General features: G+C 40.1%; 1 protein-coding gene across 1 annotated transcript; it reads right to left on the bottom strand.

The window, feature by feature from the left end:
* Nucleotides 1-4,307: 4,307 nt before the first annotated feature.
* On the bottom strand, nucleotides 4,308-17,694 carry LOC108605361 (protein lozenge). Its single transcript, XM_017995030.1, has 5 exons — nucleotides 17,388-17,694; nucleotides 15,626-15,865; nucleotides 12,026-12,139; nucleotides 10,577-10,888; nucleotides 4,308-5,331 (listed from the first exon to the last, which is right to left on the bottom strand). The coding sequence occupies exons 1-5, from the start codon at nucleotides 17,692-17,694 to the stop codon at nucleotides 4,391-4,393; spliced, it is 1,914 nt and encodes a 637-aa protein (XP_017850519.1). The 3' UTR covers nucleotides 4,308-4,390.
* Nucleotides 17,695-20,913: the final 3,219 nt, after the last annotated feature.

Consider the following 20,913-nt stretch of genomic DNA (forward strand, 5'->3'; position numbering starts at 1 on the left):
CAGCCAAACAGCCAAATAGCCAGACAGCCAAAAACATACAGACGGACATTCTGCTTTAAGCCAAAACGCTTTGATTAAAGCAACTGACTAATTTAGCTGCTTAGTCAGCGTCAGAGGCAAAAGACTGCTTGATGTTACTCATACGCACTGTATGATCGCCAATGCGTCTCTCAATTACAAATACTGCCTGCCTGCCCATATGTTTGTATACACACAAATAATTATACGTCAGCGTTTATGATAAGAACGTCAAAGTTATCGTCAACGTCAGTACATGAGAAATACGCTGGGGGAAACGCACTGTGCTTTCAAAACGGCCTGTATAATTTTATATTAAATAAAAATAAAGCTAATTAATTGTGTACTATATATGCTTGAGCTTATCAGCAGTTATATATATACATATGCATAAACCAACTCAATTGTTGCTAACGTTTAATCGAGTAAAGCCCGGGCTGTTAGCCGCAGCTTTGACCAACGTCAACTAAAATTGGCCAAAAACCCAGCGATTCCAGCATGAATCACACACAAATTCATGTTAACTGCTCTCTTCGAGCCTCAAGCGTGAGCAATTGCTGAATACACAACCAGCTGTCAGCTGAGTGTGCGAGCGAGATAGCGCATGAGCTTGTATTGAAGAGCGCAAGCGCACGTCAAAAGGTGCGAGAGCTTGAGATCGCAACTCGCGAAATCTGCATGAAGCTGAGGGAAACTTTTAATCTATTTTAAGCTGTCTGTCACACGCCGGTAATTAATTGATTCCTAATAGTAATTTCCATAACGCAGCGGCAGCAGCATGGGGAATCTACCCTAGTTAGCAAAGCTAAACTGCATAAATTGTTGTGAAATTGTAAATGCTTTCAGCTTAAAGCTATGATTAGATATACATATATATTAGAATTAATTTGTTTGAATTACTTTTACCGTGACCTTGCGCACTGTTTATTTTCCACTAAACAGACTGTTGATAAGCCCAGGGCTACACTCTTACTTTTCCAAGCGCGCTCTCTTTGTCAGCGCGCGCTGGCAACTGCTGTGTGCTCTTCAGTCGGCCGCTCTCTTTTTTATGGGTGGCAACGTTGTCGCTGTTGCTGTCGCATATTTTTTTATAGGTATCTGCAGGTAAACGTTTGTTTGTATTTGTATTTGTATTTGCTTTTGTTTTTCGTTTTTGTTTTTGCTTGTGGGTGGAGCTTGGCGCTTGCTTTATGATTTGTTTTTCTTATATGCAGCTCTCGTTGTTGTTGCTGTTACTGCTGCTGCTGTTTGTTAACCCCAACCCGAACTCCGTTTCAGCTCGTTTGTTGCTAAATGTTGCTATTGCTGGAGCATGAGCGAGATGGCAAGCTCCACTCTCTTTCACACTCCCAACCATCATTACGTCGGCTTAGTGATTGCGTTGCGCTACTTAAAACCGATTCTACAAATACATGAGCACATCAAAAGTTTGCCCAAACAGCTTTTCATTTGTTTGGTCTGCTTTTAAGTTATTTTTTTGTTGTTGTTTTTTTTTTTGGCGTCTTCTTTCTCACTCTTTTGCTTGCTCGCCAACTTGGCCAAAAGTCTTAGTTAATGAATTCAAGCTTACTAAGCGCTAGTGCAACTTTTCAAGAGTTAATTTTTAATAATACCCAAAATGATTCATGTGTGCTTATAAAAATCTGAGTCTATGAATCGTGTTTTTTTTCAATTGAAATATGAATATTCAATATTCACTCCAAAAAAAATGACTGTATTTTAGAAATAATTAATTTAAAATTAAGCTGGCTGCATAAGCAAATTCATTTAAATATACAAAATTGTTTTGATTTAAAGCTAAGCAGTATAATTTAGGTTAAGTGCATGCTGCAACTTTCATTAATAGACTCCAATAGTTGCTGGCCCAGACTTTAATCATTTCATTCATGCTGCCTACGCCTCTGATGTATCTAGTTTCAACTTGCTTGTAACTTGATGACAGGACCACCCGGTAGGGTGCCGCATAGATACGAGTCCACGTGGAGCTGGCAATGCCAATGAATACGGTAGCCTCCTGTAGCTTGCAACGGGACCGCACAAGCCTTCAATCAGTGCCAGATTGACGGACGAACTGACTGACTGGCTGGCGTTGTTTTCAAGCCGCGCTTCCAAAGGTCGAGAGGGAGCGCAAAAGCAAGAGCGAGTTAATTAGTCAACGGGCCAACAATGAAGCTAGGGCTAAGCCAGTCAGGTAAACATGTATCCATATTGATATATTGTATAGCGCTTTAGGTAATTCAAGTCGCTCATCATAAACTACTGACAAAGTTCTGTGCGTTTCTGTTTCAGCTTTTGTGCTGCGGTTACCACAAGCTGATTGAATTTGCATGCGCTGAGAGAAAAGTCTGGTTGTAAAAATAAAAAACAAGTATTAATAAAAAACATGTTAAATTAGGGCTTAAGCTACTACAGAAATGTTCAAGAAATGTATTTTTAAAATATGTGTAGTTCAAATATAAGTATAATAAGAACATTAAATTAAATTATGCATCATAAGTTTAGATTGTTTAAACTTTTTTAATACTTATACATAAATAAAGCATATTTAAAATTAAAACAAAATGAGTTGCTTTCTTACCTGCTCAAGTATTTGTTGCAGTGTGTTGTGGATGAGCAAGTCAAGCGACAGGCGAAGAATATGACGGAACGCTGCGGATCACTTACGTACATAACTGAACTGAATCTAGAGTTCCTTTAGCTCGTTGCAAGCTGCAGCTTCATTTGCTGCAACATTGGTGCGTGTGTCGGGCTTCTTGTTTGTCATCATCATGTTGCCAAGTTGCCATGTTGCCTGGCTTGGGGTTTTGGGGGCGCATGCCGAATGGATCCAAAGAACAACGAGCAAACGAGAACGATCGGTTGCTGTTGCTGTTGCTGTTGCTTTGTCAACTGTAACTCTCGGCTTGCTGCCTGGCTTAAAGCTTGTGGAGAGCGGCCTGTATTGGATTGGATTGGATTGGGGGGCTTCACTTCTGGCACTGGTCTGGGCTAGAGTTTCTCGAACGTGTGTATATATGTAAGCTGTATGTATGTATTTGCGCTTAGTTTTGACGCCGACAATGACAATGTCTTTTGCAATTTAACACTTGATTGCATCGTCAGCAACAACAGCAGCAGCAGCAGCAGCAACAACAACAGCAATAAAGATAAAAAATCTTTGCACCTACAAGAGGTGTGTGGTGTGTGGGGGGGGCCAAACGCAGTTGCAACAACAACCGCGGACGGGGTGTTCAATTTATTTATGCCATGGGAAACCGCAGTAACAACACTAGCAACAACTTTACACGCTGCACGATCAGCAGAGAGAGAGATAGAGCGCGAGCGAGAGTGAGAGCCATCACATCAAGTCGTGCATCCATCCGTCCAGCCAGCCAGCCAGCCATCCCGAGATGCATGTTGCTGGTAGCTCCAAAACTAACTGTGTAACTAAGTAGTGGCTAAGGGCGGCAACAACATTAGTGCCACGGCCAAAGTGAGCGCTGCGGGGCGTGGTGTGGGGTGAGGGGGGGTCTTGGTTTTGTGGTTTTTGTTGCAATGTTTGTATCATAATTTATTTACGCGCATTTTTAAGGCTTCATTCAAAATTCATGATTTTTGCAATTGTTTTTGTTGTTGTTTGTTGCTACTAAAATATGCGTATAATTATCCGTTGTTGTTGCATTTTATCTTTTGCTTAGCTTTTTGTGGTTTTTAGTTTTGCATAATTGCAACGGCTTGTATACTTAACAACAACACTATGTTATATAAATAAACATACACTACACATTGTTTTTGTTTGCATGGGGATTAAAAAAAATATTTGTTTTTAAATAAATACGATAACTTTATTTAAAGTCTGCTTTTACTGTTTTAGATTTTAAACAAAATAACAAAGAAATTGCTTTTGTTTTTTTTTGTTACTTTCATGTTTTACTAATTGAATAAAGTTGTGCGATCTTTATAAACAACTATTGGACTTAGGAGGTAGGCAAAAAAATATTTGTTTATATTAATATATCGTATATATATATATGTACTATATACTCATATATGAGTGTGTTCTTTGTATACTTGTGCTTAATCAGCGCTTAGGGTGAGCATTAACATACAGATGCAATTATTTATAATTAATACATACACATATACATACACATAATGTTATATTATATACAAAGAGCTTATGTTGCTATAAAAAAAAAGATTAAACATATATAAATTCATTTATATGCTATTAGCAAGTGCGTACTGTAGCTTTAAAAAAAAATTGTTATAAAAAAAAAAACAAATAAATTGTAGTAAAGCGCGTTTTAAAATTTACAGTAAATTAGTTCAGTTCTATATGCAACAAGGTGCGGGTGGCGACATGTGGAGCAGTGGCGGCTATGATATTGTGTCAATAGGGGCGCCACACTTCGCTGCTTACATCGCTCTGATGTTGCTGCTGCTGCTGTTGTTGCGCCTCCAATTGTCGCTGCGCCTCGTGCTGTTGCTGCTGCTGCTGCTGCTGCTGCTGCTGTTGATGATGATGATGATGCAGATGATAGGCACCCTCGGCCGCCTGCTCGGCTACAGCCACAGCTGCATGCTGCTCCTGCTCGCCCAAAGTGACGCCAGTGGCGCCTACAATCTCAATGCTGGATCGATTGCCGGTGAGGGAGCTTAGCGTCAGCTGCTGGTCATTGGCTAGGTACTGCTCCAGCTTTTCGCTGCTGTGCAGATGCAGGTGGATTTGATTCTGATTGACTGTGGAGTACAGCTGCGGATAGACGACCACAGGCGGCGGCGGCGGCCCGGCAGCACCATGTCCAGCAACTCCGCCGTATTGCGCCGCCGTCGCCGAGCAGCTGCCATACTGATAGTTGTTGTAGCCATTGGACCAGGCATTGTTATAGGCAGATGGCGTGGCGCCGTAGCCGGCGTTAAGTGTCTCCAGTTCGGACTTGGAGCCAGCGCTGCCGTAGCCGCTGGCCGCTGCTGTCTGATACGGATCGGCGGAGAAGCCATGCATGTCGGGCAGCACCGTGGACAGATGATAGTTGCTGGCCTCCAGCGTGGTAGAGTCATAGCCAGCCATGGCGGCGCTCACATAATGATTCATGGCCGACGCATTGCCCACGGGCACAGGCACGGGCGCTGCTGCGGGTGGCGGTGGCGGCGGTGGCAGCGCCATTTGATGCTGCAACGCATGTGTGTGTGTATGCGAATGCGAATGCAAGTGTGAGTGCGAATGGGCGTGGGAGTGCGAGTGCGAGTGCTGTGTGTAAGGCACGCCTACGCTGTACGCACCGGAGTTGCTTGTGCCCGTCCATTCGGAGGCGCCAATCAGATCGGATTCTATAAATAAACAAACAGACAAATTCGATATTTAAGTTTACCAAATTGCACTTTAAATAGAGAACATTTCACAACACTTCTTGTTCGCAACATTTGCTTAGCCTGGCAACATGTATCAAATTGCCAGCTGTGTTGATCAATGCTGCGGAGCTGCTAAGGAAAAAAGCTGCCTGCTTTGAGAAAAATCAAATTGAAGCAATCGATATTTACCCATCACTAAATACTGCTTAACTTTGGAATGGCAAGCAAAATATACTTTATTTATTTAACTCTTCTATCGCCTTATTTGTTTTTGTGCATGGCTGACCAATTAACATAAAATACTTTCCCCCTCTCTTGCTTTCTTTGTATCAAGCGCTGCCGCCCCCACTGCGGCACTTGTCACAAGCACACATGGGCGTGGCCGTCTACAGGCGAACAGGATAATTGAAAAATAATTTTCATATGCGTTCGCTACATACACGCCCACGAGTGTGTGTGTGTGTGTGCGTCGCATCCTGCGCTGCTCTTCACCCATCCCTGCTCACGCCACAGCTTATGCCTACGCGTGCCTTTTGGCGTTTGGCCTTAACCCTTGCTCACGCTATCAGTTGAACAAAATTGGCAAGGAAAATTCCAAGGCATTTCCACGGGCAACGGCTGCTAACAACAGGGCGTCCAATGTTTGACATTATGTCGCAAGCATATTTTGATTAATTATATAAGCCAGCAGGTCCAAGAAAGCAGCAACAACAAACGGAAGTTTGAATCTTAGCAAGCGCCAAAAATGTCGCTTAATTAATCAAATTCATTAGAAAGTGCTGCTGCTGATGTTGCTTCTATTAAGGGCATGACATCTAAACAGGTAAAAGGACTTACGGAAAGGATTTGAGAAAATTTAGCTTGGAATTTGTGCAATTTTTTTATAAAGAACTATGACAACTCAATTCCAAATAAATTGCTTGTAAATTGAATAAAAACTAATTTGGTTGAAACTTACTTGCAGCTATCAACGAAGCTTCAAACGTCACACACATATTTCCACACACTGAAATGCAAAACCGAAGGGTTCCATGCCACTGTGGTAGGTGGCATGAAGTAAATTGCATGTATGCAACATTTCACCCGCCACTTATCACATTTTAATGTTTCAATTAAGGCGCAAATTGCATTGAAGCAAACGAAGAAGAGAGGAGGAGAAGTAGGTGGAGCGTAATCTGAGGGCACCACACACACACAACTTGCAACTGGCAACTGCGGCAACTCGCAAGTTAGCGAGTTAGCAATGAAGCGAAACGGCCAGAATGAAAGCAAACTGGGCGTATAATAGCTCTGGCTTGAGGGCTGGGCCCAGGCCTGGACTTGGATACTTGGCCTGGGCTGGGGGGCACGTGGAAGAATGTGTAAATTGAAAAACTGCAATTGTAATTTAGCTAGTGGTAGGGTAGTGCATGGCGCATAGTCCATTCATTAATGTCACTCATGTTGACAGTAATTGCGGATGCACGTTGCGTATACGCAATATTAACTATGTCATAGCTAATTAAGTAGCAAGTGGCGGCTCAACTCTTAGCTGATGTGCAGCTTGGCTGGCAAAAAATAATAAATAGAGTTGTTCAGAACATAAGCTATTTATATATTAATTGTTAATGCAATAGAAAAAAACACAAAATCAATATTAACAAATGGAATTATCGCAAGTGGAAATGTTTTAATTCATTGCGAAGCAATCTATGTGGAATATTTAATTTAGGGCATAGCCAAGTGCTACTGATTCTAGTAACTGGAATTTCAGAAATTGCGGCCACGAATTTTCTGCAGCTTTTCCCACTTGCCACTTGGTTGGAAATGAAACTCGCGCTGAAATGAAGCTCCCACTGCCACTCCCACTGCGCCCATGCTTTTGCCACTTTCGAGTCCTATACACAATTTTTAAAATGAGCTTCTTTTTCTTTTTGCGCTCGCTTTTGCGCTTGTCCCTCACTCTCGCACATTGGCCGGATATCTGCGATTTACGCTATTGGCCATATTCCATATCCGTTTGACGTGCAATCAAGCGCAAGTCAGAAGAGCATCGAACACCAAGCGAGCTGTGCTGCTCTTTTGCGAACACAAAACAAAACGCAGACGAAAAAGAAAAAGAAAAGACATGAAAATAAAATAAGCAAGCAAACCACAGACGGGGCTAATAATTGCCGGCAGCTTGTTGACCCCCCCCCCTGCACCACCCGCTTAAGCTTTACCGTTCTAATTTCTCACAGACTTTTCTGTCGCTGTCGCCATCTTGGCAGCTCATTAAGAACGTGACAGCGGCCCAATAGTAATGTTAATTAAAGTGCCACTGCCCCCCCCCCACTTTAAGCCGCCCACTGGCGCAACTCAGATGTACTCCAATATGTACAGTCTGATGTTGTTGTTGTTGTTTTTTTTTTGCTGCTGTTAATGCAAAATGGCTACTACAACAACAGCAACAACAAAAAAATGTGGCAGCAACAACAATGTGGCGCGTCAACTCGAAACGGAAGTGAGTTTGCGGTTAAAGTTTGGCTTTTGGGGCTTTGGTGGCAAACCAAGTTGGCCACAGTTGGCGTTTTATGGGCCAACAAGATTTCATTTCAAAGTAAGTACGCTGCGTTGACATTGTTGTTGTTGCTGTTCTTGTTGCTGCTGCTGCTGCTGCATGCATCTTGCAGCTCGCAACTTCACATTGCAAGCAGCCCGTGGTTGCAGCAACAGCTGCACAACCGCATTTGGATTGATTTGTGGCTTCGCCTCACAAAAAACCAAAAACTAAATACAAAACAAAAAAGACAACGCACCACGTAAGGGCTCAAGCCTGGCTTAGGCCCCAGCGATAAGTCCAACTGTTGTGCATTTACATATTGAGCAAACAACAACAAAAACAAAACAAATTAAACCATTTTGCTCAAAAATTTTAATGAACGCAATTTGTTGCAACACGAAGGCAGCGACAGCGACAGAGGCTGCGGCTGCGGCTGCCACAGGCCAAAAGTGTTGCACACACATATTTGAAGCATGCTTCAAGTCAAGCTTATGCCTTGGAAGCAGTTATTAAATTTAAATTTATGCTATGCGATATTCAGTTTTTAATTTGATAACAATTTAATGCTACAATGTAACATTTGTTTATAAATGAAAAGAGCAGAGCGTGTTAAGCAGACTCCAAATCCATTGCAAGAAGTTTGTGGCAAGACAACGCTTAGAGGTAGAATTGTTTATTTATTTTCAATCAATGCAATATGCTTATAAACAAAAGAGAGCAAGTTACACTAGTCCACCATTTAAATGTTTTGCATTTCCTGTCTGTGAATCAACTGCTGTAATTTATTTGAAATTTATATTTTATAACTAACAATAAGTATGCATCTATTTACTTAACGCTAATTCAGCTTCACTTTTTGTTCTCAAACCCGAAATTTGCGTGCGTTATTTAGCGCCTACGAATTTCGTGGAATTTCCCAATGATTTCCGTTGAAAATAAATTTATAATAATTTTGCGCTTTTGTTTTGTTGCGTAAATAAACGGCTTAAGCGCCACATTTATATATTTATAGCTTTGACTTTTTAGCAGAGCAGCAACAGCAACAACAACAACAACAACAGCAGTTTAAAGTCGCCTAAACGTGCGCTGTGATCTTTAAATTTTTAATTTTGCGATGCGTCTTTTGAATCAATGTGTGGGGTATTTCCGGTTTTCGGTTTCTTTCAAAAAAAAAAAAAAAAATGAGCAACAAAAACAAAGAGCAGCAAATAAAATCAGCAAGCAGCGTCTTGTATATTGATTGCATAGTATTTGTTGCTGTATTGGCTAATTGTCAGTATTATATTGACGATGTGTCATATGTTGCGCCAAAGTTTTCTTTATGTTGTAGCGTTTTGGGGCCAGAGCTTGTTAGTTACATATGCAAAAACTATAGCTGCCCCTCTCTCTGTGTTGTCTTTCTATAAAATTCATAAATTAATTAGCATAAGCTACGCTTAATGTTGGTAAGAAGCGTCTAGTTTTAAAAGCTTGTGACGCTGATTCATTTAACAGTGACTCAGTCACGTGTCCCCCCCTCAGCACTCGCGACTCCCTGCCCTACAAGCTAGAGATATGGCTTAATGTCTGTCTGTGCATTTGGCACTTTATTTTATTTATTTATTATCGAGTGTGCGCAATCGACAATTAACAAGTTAATTTAATTTTTACATTATTAATGCAATGGCATTAAATACAAGCATTTAATACATTACGCGCTATATCGTATATATATATTATATAGTAGTGCAGTCGACAGTGTTGTGCATAAATTTGTCAAAAAAAATATAAACTAATCAAATGAAATAAATAAAACAAAACACAAGTCAGCAGCATTGGCTTTTTAGTCATAACTTGGTCAAAACTTATACGATATTTATACGATATAGCATTTTATGCTCGAATGGTTGCTATCAACAAAGTTGCATCATTGCATTTTCAATTTTACAACTTTAAATTTTTAGCGATTTTTTGTTTTTTGCCAAAATAACGAAAATTTTACAACTTAATTTGAATGCAGTTTTGTTCAGCTGCAGCTTACGAGTCTAGTAAGGCATAAAACTCTTAAAATTCGCCAAATAATATTTAAATCATACATTTTTATACTAATTTTATTTGTGTTTTCGACGCCTGCATTTTTTTTAGCTGAGCTATAGCTGTTCAAAATTGGAAATTAAAAAAGCAGCTTTGGTTTTTTGCCTATAACTTTCTCTAAGAATTTCTTAATTGATCAAATGAAATACAAAATGCTTATTAAAAGTCTCATAAGCCTATTTATTCTAATTTTTTATCGCTCAGTCAGTCAATTAATTTATATAAACTAAGTCATAACTTTAATTTTAGTGCATAGCCAACTCAAATAGTTTGTTTTCTCCTAAAACACATTGGCTTGACTATATATATTAATGTTTTTATTTAGCGCTGAGTTCAGTACAAACTATTTTAAAGCTTTTGCGCTGAGGCAAATAAATAAATTAGCGCTTTATTGTTAAAAGTTATACCTACGTATGTAATAAATACCCCAAAATAAATCGAGCTTACGTCGAAGCGCAGTGCACAGTTCATTAACTCAATTAAAAATATATATTATTGGCTCACTCTAATTCTAACAGACGCACAGACAGACAGACAGACAGACAGGCAGGTGAACAATCCACGCTTTAATAGCTTCATTAGCTAGGGCTAATCTTATAGAAGGGTTTGGGTCTAAAATTCGTGGCTTACCTTGTAGCTGTGGCACGTTGGGCTTGTAGCCCTGGAAATCCGAATTTATTGTACTATTCGACGATGAGTAATTGCTGCCCAAATGCTGAGCGATGCTTGCGCTTGTGATAGGCGAGCCGCCGACGCCGCCGCCACCGCCAACGCCGCTGCCCGTTGGTACTGCTGTGGCAGCCACAGCGGCTGCCGTTGTGGCCGCCGCCACTTTGGCCGATCGACGCAGCGTTTCCAGCTCGTGAAACGATTTGGTAAATCCATCGATGAACGGTCGCTGGCCGAGGCCAAGTGCACGGTACTGTGGTCCACCGGGTGGGCCTGCAAAAAACAAAAACAATAAGCATAAGAAATTTGGACAAGTCTAGGCAAGCTTCACTTGAAAATCAAGCCACAGATCAAAGCGCTGCTACTATAAGAGAAGTAAGAGTAGAGCGCTATAACTGTTTAACCTATGTAGCCTATTGCTATAAAGACTTAGACTTTAATTAAGTAATATCAGTTGGGCTAGGGTTGGCTTCTCTTAGCCAAACTAGGAGTAATCTGCATTTGAAAATAGTAAAGCTATCCAAGGATTAAAGTCTTTTAAATAGAATATTATATATAAATTCAAATTTGAAACTTTTAATTAATCATTATGCAGTGCAGTTTATCAAGCCAACAACATCGATGCATATGTTGAAATTTAGTTATGGCTTAAACCTAAGACTGATGTTTCAAGAATTGTAATTAGCACAAGCTCCAAGGTAAACTCAAGTAACAACTTAAATATATAGCAGACTCTATAAAGGGCTCAAGCGGGAAGACTTACAAATGCATTAACGAAAACAAAGTAATAAAAAAAAAAAGATGTAGAGAGAGTTAAATAAAAATTAATTCATATGCGCAATATGCGATTACAAGTGGCAAGCAAGAAAGAAAGAGAGAGAGACACATGTTTGTATGTTGGCTTAAAGGGTTTTCGTAGCAAACCGCAAAATTGTCAGAAAGCGTAGCAAGCAATGCAAGTTGAGTTCAGTTGAGTTGCTGAGCCAGCTGCAGTTGATCAGACACCTTGGGCCAGGTGTGTGAGCAGGCTGGCAAGAGTTCAGGTGAGCGAACAAAATGGCGCATGTCTGTCACACACACACATATACAAAATACAAAAAAATAAATAAATACTACACTACATAATGTTTGAAAGTCGTTCATCTCTCCACACACATTGTAAATATTTGGGAAAAAACAAACGCCTTCTGGCATAAGGATTATGAATGATTAGGCACTGACTTTGAGTGCGAGCGTCGGCTTAACTATTTACATTAATTAGGCATTTGTTTAATGCGCTCTAAGTGTCTGCCACATGACGCAGAAACCGAAAACGCAGCGGGTGGCACTTCATAGTGCAAATTCAAATTGCTCATTGCCCATTTTTGTCCATTGTTGTTGTTGTTGTTGTTGTTGTGGTTGGCTACTTACTTGTCTTGGAGCGCGGCTCCCGCGGCCCGTCGACGGTCACTTTGATGGCTTTGGCATAGGTGGCCACCTGTGGCGGGCTCGTTGCAACAGTTATGGTCAGCGTAAAACTCTTTCCTGCAACAAAGAAAACAAAAACAAAACGCAAATTGTTAAACAAAAGTCTCTCTCACATTAACGCTGTTGTGTTAGGCATTAAAAGTCAGTCAAAGATTTATGCGACAACTAATTGGCTACCGTATCCCTTAGCTGTCTCTTTCTGTTTGCAACAAAAGTGTGCAACAGGCGTTGCTCTAAGCTTTGGATACATTGCTGTAGACAGAATTTAAAAGTTCTAGAAATTTATTAAAATATTTTTAAAGCATATAAACGGATACGGAAGTGGTTGCTAAATAGTTTGTTGCTATCAAATTTTTGTGGTTCTTGCAACTTTGAATTCCAATGTCTTAATAAGCATAAGCCTAGCGATAAATTTAAACTTAGCTATAAACAATTTGCTAATAGAACTGCTGAAGCAGACTGTTTACTCCATTCAAATGTTTATCTTAATTGTATTCATTATTATTTTTGAGTCAGTGTGTTGCATGTGCGTTGTGTTTTGCAAAGACGAGTTGCAAACGTGTGGCGTGTGTAAATTAGTTTGAACTCGTGGCATAAATTTAGTTGATCCTTTCTGAATGGCTGACCTGGACGACGTCAATGGGTTATGAGTGGGCACAGCGCAACAAAAAAAAAAAAAAACAAAAATGTCATAAAATTTGTAGAGCTACCGCCGCCGTTGCCGCAACAATGTGCTGCAAGTTTACACAATTTACGATTTGTGGGCGTGTCCAAAGTGCAGAGCACAAAAGGCTAAATATCGATTGACAGACAAACATCAATAATTGTTTTTTTTCACAGACCTTAAAGGCAATGCAAATTTTAGTTAAACTGTCGTTTGAATTTCAGTTGTTGCTGTTGTAGTTGAACTCACTAGTGCTTGGTAGTCAGTCCAGTTACTAGTATACTCAACTGCAGGCTGATAACAACAAAAGGCACAAGCAGAGCCCATGGGTAACCGCAAAAACCTCAGACGTGCCGCAATCCCCCCGTCGCCCGCTCGCCGCTTCGCCTATCGCTCTCATCGAGCATTTGTCTTAAGCAATAATACAGTTAACTAAATGTTTTTAATAATAATAATAATAGTTAAGTAGCAAGCGCTTAAAGAGAAATCAGTGCAACGGCAATATCTATGATATATAACTTGATACCAGGTTCATTAACCCACAAATCATTTCTTAGCTCTCAGCTGTCTTCTGTCCTGTCTGCTCGACTTGGCGTGCTACGTGCTCATCGGACTTGTGAACAAATGTCTTCATTACAAGAAGTTTGGAAGTTGCGTTTGAAAGTCAAATCTGAAGGCAAATTAATCAACACACAGGCTACAGAAACAAAAAACAAAAGGCCATAGAAATGAAACAAATAACTGCAGAGTAGAAACTTTTCTCTCAAAAGGTTAACCCCCAGCTTCAGTCATTATTCAATTGAACTGCTATCTGGAGCACACACACATGCACATATGTGTAAGCATGTATGTGTGTTTGGGTAACTCACTAATAAGCGCACAAGTGTCTACCTTTTGTTGTTTTGATAAAATATTGAACGACTTGCAAGCTCTAAAGACTTAAATGTCTATGAAAATAATAATTGTAATGAGCACTCGTCCACAATATAACTGAACAACAACAACAACAATAAGAATGCAAAGTAAGAGCAGCAGCAGCAGCCCTGGTCCAGAGCCATGCAATCTTAATTAGTCATCTGACTCTCTAACCGCATTCGAACAATGCTTGAGGGATTGGCTGCGGGTGCTGGGGGCAGAGCGTAGTCATTACTTCAATACAAAACGCAACATAAGCGGCTCAAGCTCAACACTAATTCCTGCTTTAACTCAAACTCAAATTCAAACTCAAACTTAGCTAAGTAGTTAGCTCTAAAGCTTTAAAGGATTGCTGCGCCAAAATAATGAATACCAGATTCATAGCTATATAAATTCCAAAGCTTAGCAATTCTATATAGAGACTTGAATTATTGCTTAAGCAACTGCTTGCTATAACTATAGCCCATCTACTATATTCCTAAGTACTAATCGTATATTGTCTGACTCTAACTTAGAATTAGAATACACAAATGCAGCAGCTTAAGTTCATTAAGCCAAAAAGCATTAAGTTGGAATATTTCTTTAGAAAATTCAACTGGAAAATAAGCAGCATACTTAATTATTGCTAAAAAGCAAGAAAAGAAAACTTAACTAAGCAAAAAGCTTAAAAATCATTGCTAAACTTAAAACATATTAATGATTTAAGTAAAAATAATTTCAAAAATATGTTTTCTTTAGTAATGTCAGGCACGTGCTCAATCCTTAACTTTATGAGCTCTTTTGCCTGCTAATCCTCATTAAAAACACAAAACAAATTCCAAGCAAACAAAAATATGTGAAAATTGCCAAAGGCGCGTGTCGCTCATTTGCAAAGAGAGAGAGAGAGAAAGCGATTGAGAGAGAGGGTGCGGGGTTTAATCCTTTTTGGTAAAGAGTCAACAGTCCTTTGATATGAACGACAGTGAGAGATGCACTGCGACTGATATGAAGCGATGCTTAAATTGATAAACGCTGCGCTGGTCAACTTGACTAACTGACTAACTGTTGGACGAACAGATGGACTGAGTGATTGGCTGCTGGACAGCGTAGAAAATTAAAAACATATCAAAATTGTGGACGCATGACAATGCCAGGCAAGCGGCAAGGCGGCATGCCACGCCCACCAAAGCTCAACAAATTAAGCCAAAACAAAAATATGGCATTGTTTTTTGTATATTCATTTTTTCGTTGTAATTTGTGTACGTCAAACGCTTTGTCATCTAATCAGAAAACGCGGCAGGATGTCTAGCCTAAGCGCGTATTTAAATGAGGCGCGTGAGGCGGGGGGTGAGTGTGGGCGTGGCTGCTGCTGTTGACAATTTGGTCAGCGCTTAACTTTTTACATCATTAGCTTGTTATTTGCATGCCGGCCATACGTTCCGGCTAGAACAATAATTATATGTTATATATATATATATATATATATATATATATATATATATGAAATGCTTGCCCTTTTTTCTGTTTCTGCTGTTTGCGGCACGAGCCGCCAAATTGCAGTTCGAGCAACAGTTGCAGCTAATTAACCAACTGCTGCTGCTGCTGCTGCTGCTGCAGCAAATTCTATGTAACATGAGCAATACCCATTACCAGCATTGATGGTGGGTTCAAATCGATTATGCCAAGAGCTTGCGTGACACCCAACTTCATATATATATCTACATATATATAAATTTGCTGATCGCTTGGCGTGTTGCATGTTGGCCTCAGGCCAGCGCCAAGATATTGAGCGGGACAGCAGTTTGGCTAATGTGACGACTCGAGATCCTTTTGCATTGTGCCTTGCTGCTCAAATGCTCATTACACGCCATCTATTGGCCAATCACTCAATCAGTCAATCAAACCGCTTCCGCTGCTCTGGCAACTTCCGCTCTAAGAGTGTTTGTGAGAAGCTTTTTTGTGGGGAGGGGGGCGGCAGCACTTACCTCGTCCGCTGCGTCCGACAAAGCGCAAATCATTGAACTTCGCCACGCCGTTCTTCATCTGCGCCGTATAGTTGCGCAGCTCCGCACAGCAGTTCTCATCGTTGCCAGCCCGTATGGTCACATAGGTGCCATCGCCCACATCGGCCAGCGCCACCACCTTGAACGCCAGCGGCAGCGTCTTGTTCGAACGCCAGTGCGTCGGCAGCGCCGAGCAGAGGAAATAAGGATTGCTGGTACGCACTGCAAATGGAAATGGAAATGGAAATGGTAATGAAAATGGAGTATAGCAGATTTTGAATTCAATTATTCAACATTCATTTATTATATTATGCGCTTATTATAAATTATTGATTGCCGTTTGACAATTGCTCTCGTTCATTCATCATTCGCGCACGTTTCAAAAATCTGTTGAAACATTCAAGCGACGCATTATTAATTAATTAACGCAACTGACTGACTGACTGACTGACAGGACAGCTGACAACTTCAACCTGACACCAGGCCATAGATCAACTTTAAACTAAATACAAACAGTTTTGGCTAATTTTATTTTCATTTAATTTTGCAGTTTATTTAAACAAGCAGCAAGGATTATAAAAGTAGCTAGATGAGCAATGATTGAATAATAAATTATTTACTAAATTATAGAAATAGTAAATTAAATTCTACAGACTTCCTAGTTAAGCCAAAAGTTTTATCGGATCGGATTGAAAAATTATTTAAGTGAATAGCACATTGTTTTCATTTTAAAAAGCAACAAATTTAGCTACAGTTTAGTATGTTTTAAAACTCTAAATTAAACAAATCGATGCAACAAACGCTTTGAACAGATTAGCTCAAATATATATGCATACGAAAAAAAGCTTTGCTTGAAATTTTAAAAAGAATTCAAATTATTAAACGTAATTTAAGAGCAAGCTGCAGTTAAACAGCTCCTGAGCAAAATAAATAATATTACAAAAAGAAATTAATTGTTATTAAGTATATGCCAGCAACTGCTGAGTTCTGCTTTTTATAATCCATATGTTTCATAATCTTTTAACATAAGTCAAATATTAAGTCACGCATTGGACAAAACGAAAATTTAAATGAAAAGTGCAATTAATTTTAATATTAAATAAATAAATATGTATGTATAAATATGATTTGTGATTTGCTATATATGTGAACTAATTTTATTAAAAAAACATATCAAAAAGAAATCTAACTAATCAAAGCTTAGTTTTAGAGTTGAGCTTTTTGTTCGTTTCTCAATATTTGAATTATAATTAAAAATAAAAGTGAAGCAGCAGTGTTGAGGATTCTGCATGAATTAATTTGTTTAATACTTTTACTACATATTTTCAATTTCGTTTGGGGGTCACGCTACACAAAAATCAAAGTTCATTCAGTTTTTGGGGCATCATTGAATTTCATTGATGTGCAAACTTATGAAAGGATGCGGTAACTCACAAAAAAAAAAAAAAAAAACTTGTTTTCAAATTATTTTTTTTTTGTCTGCTTGTTGGTCAAGCGTGCAGAGATTTTAAGCCTTGATGCAGGAATTGCCTTGGGGGTTATTGATATTGTTCAAGCTTATGGATATGCATTCGATATGGGATATGTTGCTGTTGCTTTCAAATGAAAGTTCTGGGCCTGCAGCTTGCAGTTGATATCAATAACAATTATTAATATCAATTTACTCGCAGCAGCAAAGCCCTAAAAGTGTTGAAGGCTTGAGGGATTGAGAGAAGAAGCCTGGCCACGCGCTAAGCTTGCTTACCCAGCTCGCCTGGATACTCCTGTTGCCGCTCGAGCACGAAGCGCTCCATCCAAAGCAGATCCTGATGCACTGCGTTGTTGTTATTGTTGTTGTTGTTGTTGTTGCTATTGCTGTTGTTGTTGCTGCCGCTGTGCGTGCTGTTGGCAGTGCCGTTGCTGGCGCCACCTGTGGGCGAACTGCTGCCAACGCTGGCGCTGCTCGAGGGCAGCACCTCGCACATAACTGTGGCCGCCGATGCGGCGGCGGCAGCAGCGGTTGCTGGTGTGGACCAGCTGGTCCCAGTGGGCGAGGCCGAGGAGGTGACCATGCTGGAGCGATTGCTGTTGCCGTTGGCGTTGCTGTTGCTGCCGCCACTGTTGCTGCTGTTGCGCGTTAGGCGGCCAGCGATAGTGACGGGTGCCACAGCTGAGATGTCGCCGCCAGTTGCTGTTAGGCCCGTATATAATATGTTGCCGCCGCTGCCGCTGCCGCTGCCGCCGACGCCGCCGCTGTTGCTGCTGCTGCTGTTGCAGGCAACTGTTGCTGTTGTATTGGCTGTTGCTGCTGTGGCGGCCGCTTCGCTGGGCAAATGCAAATGCAAATGCATTCGGCGTGCGCGTCGCTCCAAATGCAATTCAAAATTATGCGGCGCCAATTTGACGGTCTCTCTGCTCTGCTTGCTGCGCTGCAGTTAAAGTGCGGGTGGTGGTGTTGCTGCTGCTGCTGCTGCTGCCGTCGCTGCCTCAGTCAGCTGTTATCAATTTTGATTTGAATCTTTTGTTTCACACACACGGACGGACACGCACACACAAAAACGCTCAAAGGCGTGCACTGTTGACGGAGTAAACAAACAAAAAAAGACAAACTTCAATTATTTGTTGCAATGTTGCAAATAGCAAATGTTGCCGAAGTCGCAACTGTTGCTGCTGCCGGTGCTGCCACTTCTTCTTCTTATTCTTATCAACTTTATTTACATGTGTTGCTCAGCCAAAAAATTAGTCACAAATTAACACCACACAATTATTATTATTATTATTGTTGTTGTTAAGGTCTCGACTGTTGCTGTTGCTCTAGCTGCATTGAGTCAGCAACATCAACACCAGGAGCAGCAACAACAACAACAAGAACAACAATTAAAATCAAAAGTTAATGCATTTGTTTGCCTGATTATTTGGTTTATTATTATTTTGGCAACGTTTTGTCGCACTCTGATTGTTTTTAATGATTTCGCAGAAATACAATAACAACAGCAACAACTACAGCAGACCGGTTAAGCCGCAACACTTTTTGTTTTTGGTTAAGAGCTCTGGCAGGCATTTGTTTATAATTTATTTGTATTCAATATTACTCTTATTTGATTTTGATTAATTTTTGTTTTTTGCTCTTTTGGCGCGTCTTTCTTTAAAATTAAATATATAAATATTTATTACACACACACACACTCACACATTTGAACACTCACACATGGGCAGCAATGTGCATTTGTTGGGGGATTTTTATTTGTTGTGTTCGCTTCTGTTGTATTTTGATTTTGTCCACAAACAAAATATGCAAAAAAAAAAATCAGCAGGTGCGTCCGCGTGTCGTACTAAATCGTTACTGACACCTAGCGTGGCCACCAGCGGCGACTTAACCCATAGAACAGCCGCCAGCCGTCAGCCGAGCCGAGCTCAAACACTCAGGCATCGTCATCGTTCACACTATCGAAGCGTCGGCAGCAGCGCAACAGCAGCAGCAGCAGCTCTGATAAGACGTTCGTGCTCTCTTTAAGTCACTCTCTTACGTATTCAGCAAGCTGTCGGGTTGCTGTAGCTGCTGCCGCTGCTGTCGCTGTCGCTGCTTGTTGTTGCGTCGGCGTTGACGTTGGCCAATCGCTGGCTGTTTGTGTGTGCAATGTGTGTGTACCGTTATGCGCTTGACGCACGCTGATTGGCCAGCTTGCGAGTGTGTGTGTATTGTAGGTCATGGTGGTTGAGGCGCTCGCCTTTTGTTATTTATCTTGGGGGAGCCACTTGCTGTCTCTCATTGGGTGGAGTCTGGGGCTCGCGTCTCGTGTAGCTCTGTTGGACCAATTGGCCGCCGTATGCTCTTCGCTGCGCGCGCTCTTTGCCAATTGCGTCGTCAGTCTGCTCTTAAATTGTCAGCTTACGCACTCTGCGCTATCAATTGGGCATTTAATGTTTTCTTGTACCAAATAAACAAACCAAATGTGTCACATACCGTTTTTTTATGCAGACCTGCACAAACACACACACGCACACACACATATATGTTTGTCATACATATGTATGTATTTATTTTTAAGTCCATTGCGATATAAAGTTATCATAAAACCGATTGGCCTGCGGTTGCCGTCTCTTTGTGGTCTCGCAAAGTCAACTAAATATATATTTTTCCCTTTTTTTCACGTCTAGAATAAACAAATTGCCATTGTTGTTATTTTGATTTAATTTTGTTTTTGTTTTTGCCCATAATGTGCTCTGTTGTTTTGCTTCAAATAACAAAACCGATATAGTTAAGCCCTTCCAGCATGTGTATAATTATTTTCGATATTATGATTTATACCAGCGTATTATTAATATTAATTTTATTAAACACGCTCTTCGTGCTCTCTCTATCTCTCTCTATTTTACATAAGCACTCGTTGATTTAAGTTGCGAGCCCGCAGCAAATAATTTGTTCATCGAGTCAACTTTAAACATAAAATTTATTTACTAAAATCATTTTAATATTCTTATGAAATTGTGTTTTATCGCACGTAGTACATACATAGTTGAGGTTCTTTTGGAATTATACACTTTTTCCCATTAAATTTTATCATATTATTTTTCTGCTCTGTGAGAAACTAGCAGCTAGCTTATCAAGCCCCGAGCAGCAAGTTAACAATGTTTACTTTAACTTGACTATGCAGTACTCTTTGCATCTCCCACATGTCGTGATTATACTTTACTTTAAAAAAATATATATGTATGCTGAACTGTTAATCAAATTTACTGAATCGTACATTTTTTTTAAATAATTATACACTATAACCGACTATAGTGTATTTTAAATGCGACTTTCACTTTACAAAAAATAAGTCTACAAGTTGTGAAACATCCATACAATTTGGTGAGAAAATTGACGGCGATATGCCTATATATTTTTTCCCATGCTTATCAGAAACACACACACATGCATACAAATACACATGTAGATAGATATATAATATTTGGCACACATAGAAATGTTTATTGTGAGAATATATTGCAATTTATGCTTAAGATAGATAAGTGAAACTCAAGGCTTTGATAACTGCAAGTCAGTCTTTCATAAAAATACTGCTTCATTTTGAATTTGCCGCTCTCGAGCAACAGCAAACTGAGTCTAAGCAAAGCAGCCATGCTACAGCTCCCAGCACTGTTTTCTTAAAAGTGGCGGTCGGCGATAAGCATTCAATTCGATAATATACATTGTCAACGGCTTTCATGCAATTCAAACGCAAGCGTTGCACAATGTTTAAAATTTTACTTACTTCGTTGGATAAAGCTCGCACAACACAACTTGT

This window comes from Drosophila busckii, chromosome X (assembly GCF_011750605.1).
Source record: "Drosophila busckii strain San Diego stock center, stock number 13000-0081.31 chromosome X, ASM1175060v1, whole genome shotgun sequence".
Taxonomy (NCBI): Eukaryota; Metazoa; Arthropoda; class Insecta; order Diptera; family Drosophilidae; genus Drosophila; species Drosophila busckii.